Source organism: Citrus clementina, unplaced genomic scaffold (genome assembly GCF_000493195.1).
Source record: "Citrus clementina cultivar Clemenules unplaced genomic scaffold, Citrus_clementina_v1.0 scaffold_3, whole genome shotgun sequence".
NCBI lineage: Eukaryota > Viridiplantae > Streptophyta > Magnoliopsida > Sapindales > Rutaceae > Citrus > Citrus x clementina.
In genome coordinates, this window is record NW_006262339.1 from 6,707,202 (window position 1) to 6,716,386 (window position 9,185).

Below are 9,185 nucleotides of genomic sequence, written 5' to 3' on the forward strand. Positions count from 1 at the left end.
ATGGTAAATATTAATTTCAATAAGGAGAATATTGGCAATCAATTTTTATTATTTGGGTTTTTACGTCTATCTGTATCCCACTTTTACAGTTCATCATTTATTATTTAATCGAACTAACACTTGGAATGGCTCGATGCATGGACCCCATCGTCCACAAAATCTGAGAGGACCACGACTGGTGATAATAGCCGTCCATGCGATTGTCATGGGTCCACCAAAAACGGTTTACCGGACAGATTCAGGCCCACCATTTTTTCAAATATAAGCCTTTTCATCTTCGGACTCCAATAAACCAGTGTGCTGATCATGCACACCGCACACATGACCCACACACATCAGCGGATTAGGAAGGATAGGCAACTGGGCCCCATTCAATTTGGTGCACGCTTCGACGTAGGTCCCCACTCACGGACCACGTCTGGGATGGGCCCAGCAAAAGCTTCTACGCGCACAAAGAGCGCGTGCAAAGCTCTCCACGACACGTGTCGAGAGGTAGCATGGAGCGATTGGGGATTGGGAGTGTAGTGGGCTTGTAGACCCACAATTTGGATGTGGACCACAAGTGCGTCAACGAAATGCGCCTACCTCGGTTGGATAGGATTGGAGTTTTATACATACGTGCGGTCATGGTACCCCACGTGTGTCACGGTCCGTTCCGTTGGCTTTTACCCCCGAAACGTAGATGCGGACCAGCGAATACTCCATGTGGATTTTAGCTCCCAAACGTTGCCGTTTCCTTCACCATCTGTCTAAGTTCATTTTTTAGTGACGGTAAAGGAGTAAACTTAACTATCAAATTCGATGACCTAACTTTATTTCAAGGAAGAATTTCTTACGGAAGATGCCAAACCATGATCCTCCATGTGCCACCTTATTATCCCAGCCCATGGATTAATTGAGATATACTAAAAGCTTCAGATCAGATCAATAACATCTACTCTTGCTTACTTTTTCTATTATGAACCCGAAAGCAAGGCTTGGTGCATGCAGCGAGTAAAAGATTTTACATAAGCATTAATAATCAATAAATATACGAGTAGAAATTTACTGATTTTTTTTTTTTTTTTATGTCAACTCTATAATGACACAATTTGAATATTCATATCTCTGTAGGCCAGATCTTGATCTTGTAAATATTTGGAGAAAAAGAAAGTTAATAACTAACACACACCTAACAACTTGAACTTGAACTCCTCTCACATGCAAGTGGGTTTATAATAGGTTGTTAAAATCTCGACGAAATGATAAACGTAATTACACTGTTCATAGAGAAAGAAAATTCTAATTCATTTCCATTTGAACTTTGAAGCACAAATTACAAATTTACAATCATAAACATTTTTCTTTATTTGTTATTATTATTATTATTTTTATATAAAGAGAAAAACTACACTTAAATGTTCAAGTTAATCACTCAAGAGGATACAGCACTCAATTTGCGAACACTAAACCCTCTGAAATTTTCAAGGCTTGTTAGGTTGCGAATGTAAATTCCCAGAACGGCCCAGCAACTGCAACTCCTGTTTATCATAAATCTCCAAACTAAAATCCCTTAGCATCTGGGGCTTCCCGCCACTACTCATACTTGGCGCCATGCTCGAGCTCGAATTCGTGGTGACCGTTGCTCCGACACTACTCGACAAACCATTTACACTGTTGTTTTTGTTATTGTTCACAACCACCGGCTGTACCTGTACACTACTCGTACTCACATGTTCAAATGAACCCGCCGTTGCACTTGCACCCACAAACGACGATACGGGCCTCGCCGCCACGTTTAACACAGGTGAAAAGGCCCATATTTGCGGCTGCGACGGCCCCGGTTGAACCTGCGGAACCATCCAGAACGTGTTGGCCGGCACCATCATGTTCATGTTCATGCCCCCCGCATTTCCAAGCGTCCAAACGGGGACTAATCCTTGTGGGGCCACCGGAGCTAAACCGCACGGTTGCGTGACCGTAACGGCTCTGCTACAGTTAATATCATCATTATCCGATGATGATCTCTTACGTTTCTTTTCTGGGGATATTTCTACGTTGTTTGGATGATGGACGTTACTGGTGGTGGTTGTTGGGATTTTCAGAGTTCCGTTGACGGAGACGGCGATGGCGGGGACGGTGCCGGTGCCGGTAGCTTCGATGATGGCTTGCTCGGCATGTTCGAGCAACCACCTGACGGTTTCGCCATCTGATTTGTGGCCGAGTTCGCGGGTTAGTTGAAAGATCCTCGCGGCACACGTGGCTGGTATTCGAATCCTACGGCCTCGGCCTTCCACTTTCGTGTGGCGGTCTTTGGTGGATGACCGTTTGTTATTGTTATTGTTTGCTGTGACCGTTGTCATGGGTACTTGCATTGGCACTTGCATCTGCATGGCCACCGGGACTACTCCGATAGGCGTCGGCAGTCCGGGCTTTTGTTCCTGGTAAGAATCTACGGGCTCTTCTTTTAACGGTATGGCTTGTAGCGGCGTCGTTTCATGGACGGTCTTGTTGCTTTCCTCTGCGTCTCCTGTGCTCACGTCAGAGGCCACTCCATCATCATCCGGCTCCGTTTCTCGACACGAAGTCATTTGTTAGGTTTAACAACAATCAGTAGTGAAAATTTTAAAGATAAAACAAAAACCGAGATAGCTACTTGAGCTTAGAAATGAAAATTAAATTCTGGGTCAGAAAAATTTTACTAAAGGGAGGATTGCCTGTATACACAGAGAAAGATTGAGAGCAAAAACGAAGGAAATAAAAAAAAAAAAAAAGGAGCTAACAGTTGGTCTATGATGAAATTTTGGTTTGATAGTGGAGAAAGAATCAACGGTGGGTGTGAGATTTATGGGAGTGGTGACCGGGGTGCGTGTTGTGGTGTGGCCATGGAAATGGAGATGGTGGCATGTGTTGGGGCCTACTGAAGATGACCAATGCTGGCTCACCATCTGTCCACATCAGTGGGGACAGATGGTGCGAGTCTGCCAATAGGTTTAGCAAGTGCTGCCAGAATAGTCTGGAAATGTTTTTGTAAATTTTTAAATGAGCTTTATTGGTTGATTCACAACATTTAGTGGTCATGGTCCCGGTCCTCGTTGTGTAAATCCAATGGTCCATAATACTCCATATCTATTTTAAGGAGTGGGGAAAAACTTAAAAGATCGCTTTATGGGTGTATTTTTTTGACTAAACAGTGGTCATTGGTTAATCGCATTAGAATATGTTTGAAACAAAGAGAAACGGTGATGAATGAAGGGATTTGATTAAGTCTTTACGGCCATCTTTTTGCTCATAAACAATTTGTTAAGTCTTTTAAAACAAAAACACTACACTACACTGCGTATGTAAGCACATGTGCATGAAAAAAATGAATCACTTTGATGCCGTAAAAAGTTGGGGAAATGGGCAAATAGGAACAGCTATTAACGAAAAAAGTGGAGCTCGCTGAAGTGATCCACTCCACTTTTTGGCGTGAAAGCTCGGCCCATCTTATACGAAAGAGCACCAACAGATCGATAAGAGCAATCTGGGACCCAGATTCTGGGATTGTCTGTGGCCCCTTCTTGGTCCACCGCTTAAACGATCTGCCTAATAAAAGGGTAACCCAAACAGCCGCTTATTATTTGACGTTCAATTTCCATGTGCCCCACTCACATGGGCCACCATTTTATTTTATCTTAAAAGGTCGCCAAGTTGGTATATTTAATCGTTAAGTATATTGCTTGAGAGTTGAGAATGTGTTGCTCTCCTTCAGCTACAGTCACTTCCCCAGAGCTGGAAAACAGATTCCCAGATATTTGAATACAGGCACCAGATGGATTCACAGATTTAAGAGAATACAAAAATCCAAGAACTTTCGGAGATGGGGAGAACTACTTTTGCTAAATCAAGGCATTTCGGAAACTTTTATTACAAAGAAAACAATTCACCACTGATCGCATGCCTGCAGACGAACAACTACTATTTGCTTTTGCATCACAAACTCAAGGCACGGATATTTTTTAAGTACTGGCAACACCAATCTGCTTAATTAAAAACAACAATTGAACAGGATGAATCAAATTCTGGCGATACAAATAATAATTTGATCACCCTTAGTGACCATTTGCAAGTGACCCATTCTCGCAGGTGGTAGCATCTGCAGGCTTCTTGGCATAGAATCTCCGGTACATGGAGTCAACTTCAGTGAGATAGTATGTTCCTGGAGCCAAAAGGCTACTGTCTTTGCTTGTTACAAAGTCTTTGGCTCCATATCTATGCTCCATTAGCTTCATGACTTCCACAAACTTCTCTGGGGGAAACTGCATGTACAGCACATGTTTTTCATTAAAATGTTTTCAATGGTATAACAATACTTCCATTTAGTTTGGAAAGTAGAAACCCTGACTCCCATTTAGTTTGGAACCGGGGAAAAATAGTCTTAAACTTCAACATCTTACATGACTTTGTAACAAGCAAAGTGTTTATAATCTCCACGTAATTTAGTTCTGGGTAATTTGAAAAAAATGTGTTTATAACCTCCAGGTGCAGACACTCTCAGCTAGTGTGCTAGAAAAATACTAATAAAAGGAAATGCTCAAGGCAGCTGTCTGTATATGCTGACTGAATGCAGTGACTAATTCCAGATAAACGGGTTAGGATTATATAAAAAAAAACATAATATCTGACAAAGCACATTTGAAGAAAGTGGAGAATTACCTCATGCCTTGATTTCAACTTCCCTGCAACATTCATAACAGATAGGATGTTTGACAAGCTGAAGGGATGATGACCTTCACTGAGTTTCAATGAGAACATCGTTGCAGTCAAACCACTTCCATACGAGAACAAAACCACTCGCTTGCCATCCTGCGAGTTATTAAATGGAATCATGTCTTTACATATTAACACAAGGAATGAGAATGAGAATGAGAAATTAGACAATAGTAAAAGCAATTACCAATTCACTGTGTTTGTTGTGAATAAGGGAAGCCAATGCTGCATACAGAGATGCTGTGTACATGTTACCAACTTGCTTCGGTATTAAAGTGGATGGTTGGACCTTTGCGTCATAAAGGGGCTTTGCAAGTTGTTGGGAAACCTGTCGATGCATGGTATCAGCAAGAGCCCCAAACTTTAACATTTACACAGTTTCCACCACCAATTCCTCAAACACGCATATGATTTTCCAACCAAAATATGCCAGCAATAATATAGAATGAAATTATCCAGCCACATGCAGGGTACAATTTGAGGAAGTGAAGCCCGTGAGGCTATTAAAATATAAGAGCTACCAACATTACGAATACAGAAAGTCAACATCACTCAGGCCCTGAAGAAGCTGATGAATCGTCACTATTATGTCAATTGTGTCAGACATTACAATCATCAATCTCAATCCTCCCACAGGAAAAGATGAAGGTCGTGAAAGAAATTCAGAATCGTATTTCTTAAACAATTGCAATTAAGGTTCAAAACAGACCTTCTCAAGATCCCGGCTTTGGTAGCTTTCATCACCAGACAAGGTTGAAAATGGTCCCAGCTTTTCTTTGGCAGCCTCGTCGACAGAACTGTAATACCATGCACATTTAATCAATCACCAAGTTCATGTACCAGAGCAAAATAATAATAATAATTAATTAAAAAAATGTCTAATGCTTAGAAAGATGAAGAAAAGAAGGCAACCTGGCATTCCTCATAAAGTCATTGAATAACAAACGAGCAAAGCTTTTCTGTACAAGCTGCAGTAGTTCAACAGAGAAAAGGTTTAAGAAAGCAATTGCATTGTCTACTCTAGTAATTTATTGATAAACCAGAACAGAAATTTATTGATGGACCATGAAACCAACCTTGTTATATGGAGAATGGAACATGAAATAATCAGCATTAGAAAGAGAAAATTGTTTTCCCTCCAGTTTCTCGTACCTAAAAAAAACCAAGGTTGTTAGGCATTAAAATAGCCCAACCACTCGCAAAATATAAGAGTAATAAAAATGTTTTTAGGACTAAAATGGAGACATACTTGCTGCATAAACATTTGTAACAAGTATCAAGAGCCATGAGGTAGCATGTCTGAGAAAGTTTCCCATCAACAACCTACAAAGATATTTCCAAATGGATGATATCCATTTAGTATTAAACATAAGTATATAAGCCACCTCCAAGAAGAACAAAGCATGGTTCACATTAAAGAAGCATGGCATTTACATTTATATAATTCAAATACTTCAACTAATTGCTCTACTGAAGACCGTCATATGCAAAAATAAGGTGCTCACTACCAAAAGTCAGCTGTATGAAAGAGGGTTTATGTAAAATGTAAATAAGAATACCACTATACCATGACCAGCAATTTGGTCACAAGACAGTGAACAAACTGGACTAGAAAAACTTTGAAACAATGCAATCAAAATACAACCAACCAAATCTGCCCCTCATGTTAACAAATTTAAAGATGATTTACCGGATATTCACTAGCAAGGTTTGGCTTGTAGAAATCATAGGCATGAGACATATGACTCCCCCTTAATTTGCTTTCAAAAGCAACAGGGGCATCAGGCCCTACTAACATGACAACAGCAGCTGCTCCTCCAGTGGGTCTTGCTGGTCCTTCTGCATAAACCTGTCAAAAAGACCTCCAGTTAAAATATATAGGAAAATTTGCCCAGTATTCTAAAGTATACACCTATTGCATAATTCATGCTCAGATATTTCGCTGTTATATCTTGGAATATCAATGACAGTAACTTAAGGAATTTATCATACCGCACTGTCGGTACACACAACGAGCCCATAGCGCCCGTCCCATGAACTACTCTCCACCCAGTTCACACAGTTAAATAATGCAGCAGTTCCTCCGTAGCAGGCATTGGTCGAGTCAACACCTTCAATGTCAGTATTTCCAAATTTCTGCTTGTTTTCACAAGAAAAGAGAAGAACGCAAGGCAGAAAAAAATTTCCGTCAACCAACTCATCAGTAATAAAAGCTGAAAAAATTACAGCAAGATACCCAGCTATGATCAAAGCTAGGAATGCTTATCTATATCAGAATGATTTTTTTTTAAAAAAAAAAAAGAAACTCAATAATGTATTGATGATGAAGATTTTAAAACTGATAGTGGACCAGCTGGCTGCTAAGGGGGAACAAAAAAAAAAAAGACTATTTGTACCATACAAAAGTATACCCAATCACCCCCATACAAAGCTAGAATCAACTATAACTGCCTATCTCAAAACGCCATCCCAGTTTAGATGAATGAAGAAAAAAGATGAATTTTGAAATTCCTTAGAAACTGCAAGACAGAAATATGCTTTGAAACCAAGTAACGCAAAAAACCAGGTTCGGCAGTAAACCACATAACCATTTAGCACAAAACTCGTCTTTTATGAGGGAACTCTGGGTTTCATAAAAAATAAACAAATAAAACAAAGCAGATTACAAACAATTTGAGGATATACAGCTCACACTCAAATGAGTTTTAAATATAGTTGGATAGACTCAGGTAATTAGGCTGTATTCTCCAATATTTCAAAAACAGATTGGTGAGCTTCCAAATCACGCCTCGAGCTCAGATAACCTTTCCCATCCAATTAAAGACAAGTAATAACTTCGTATAGGAAAATCGGATTGACATGGAAAATTACCTCAAAAATTTGCATCAAAAAAGTCTTAATGGATTTGCTCTTGTCTATCACAGTTTCGCTTCCTACTTCGAGACGACCAATTTGTTTTGGATCAATCTTATACTTCTCTAGGAGGTTAGTAACAGCTGTCAAGCTGAAAAAATAAAAGTTAAAGAAAGCAGTCGAGAACAATTTAAATAACAAATCCTTAACATAATTCAACGGAGTTCATATATATATTTTTTTCTTCTCCTGAGCTAGTGCTACCAGTATCATGACTATCAAGTGTAGAATTTCAACCTCATTGAGATGACATCTTCCACCTCTGAACAAAATGCCATGCACTCCTGTCCAAGCCCGATTGTATATTTTCCTTTGCTTGCACCATCATGAGCCTCCAAAGCTTCCTTTTTACCCAAAATGAAATTTAAGAGGTTAATAATGATTCCATTATTATCCTAAAAGCCCCACCATACTTTCATTCCATCTCAGAAGAAGAAAACCATTATCATGCCATACACTAAAAGAAAATCCCACCTCAAAACCATTCAATATGGGCTGGCAGGTAGGATCATCTTCATGATTAAAGCAACACATCATGTTCATAAAAATTAAAACGTTAAACTTTCTTTACAACTCAGTAATAGCTTCCTCGTCTTAATAGATCAAGCTACGGAGGCTTCTAGCAGCTTAAAATGGAAAACTAGATTCTATGACTCACCAACCTATAGAGTTAAAATTCAAATTTTTAATCCACCAACTGCAAATCAAGTTACATACCTACAACAATTAACACTTCAAATAGACAGTAAAAGATCAAAATCACAATTACATTCACAGTACACTTCTTTGGTATCTGGGAAAAATTTTCCCATCACCTATTTAACTATATATATATATATATATATATAGGAGAAGTTGGTGAGCTCAAATTTGCAAGAACTCAAAGGAGTGTAGGATCGTTACCTGCTGGACGCAAGTAGGAGGGAAGTAGATGTCCATAGCGAGGATTCCAACATTCTTTGCCATTGTTTTTATCTGGTTTTCAAAAACAGAAAATGCCCAGATGAAAAATATATGTAAATATATATATGTATCAAGAAAACAGCACAACAACGAAAATGTGTTTTGCGTTGCTTTGCTTTCTTTCTTGCTCTGCTGTTGGCTTGAGTTTGTAAAACGTAGCCCAGCTAGCCGTTCAGAGACAGAAAGAAAGACAGGCCTCAATATTCGGAGAGAAAATTGGCGATGCTCGCATCTGTAATTCTTCTTCCGTATTTATAGTGAAATTTTATCATTTTTTTAAAAAAAAAATTCAGTATTCGTGTTTTTTTTAACAAAACAAAAATAGATAAATTAAAAAGTTTGTTCTGTTTCTTGATTTATTTCCTCGTAGACTTAAACTGCTGGAGGTGAAAGTCCCAAGCTTTAATTATGGCGTTATGCCAATTCTTGGGCGTGTCCTTTCTTACCTTTTGCCCTCCCTTTTTGCATTTATTTACAGCCTTTTGCCATTGCTTGAAGAAATTTGTTACCATTTGCTTGGTCGCACTGAGAGTTGCTTATCGTGACGGGTAATTCTCAAATTTTAATTCCACAGTGCA

General features: G+C 39.2%; 2 protein-coding genes across 2 annotated transcripts; both read right to left on the reverse strand.

Annotated features, from left to right (window-relative positions):
• Positions 1–1,268: 1,268 nt before the first annotated feature.
• Positions 1,269–3,098, reverse strand: LOC18048987 (transcription factor TCP9). The gene has a single exon (XM_006440448.2). The coding sequence runs from the start codon at positions 2,568–2,570 to the stop codon at positions 1,464–1,466; it is 1,107 nt and encodes a 368-aa protein (XP_006440511.1). The 5' UTR covers positions 2,571–3,098; the 3' UTR covers positions 1,269–1,463.
• A 757-nt stretch (positions 3,099–3,855) lies between these two features.
• On the reverse strand, positions 3,856–8,978 carry LOC18048988 (hydroxymethylglutaryl-CoA synthase). The gene is made up of 12 exons (XM_006440449.2): positions 8,548–8,978; positions 7,882–7,988; positions 7,603–7,735; positions 6,724–6,867; positions 6,422–6,580; positions 5,981–6,054; positions 5,808–5,883; positions 5,644–5,699; positions 5,441–5,528; positions 4,919–5,059; positions 4,678–4,827; positions 3,856–4,280 (listed from the first exon to the last, which is right to left on the reverse strand). Exons 1-12 carry the CDS (start codon positions 8,608–8,610, stop codon positions 4,074–4,076), a joined length of 1,398 nt encoding a protein of 465 aa, XP_006440512.1. The 5' UTR covers positions 8,611–8,978; the 3' UTR covers positions 3,856–4,073.
• Positions 8,979–9,185: the final 207 nt, after the last annotated feature.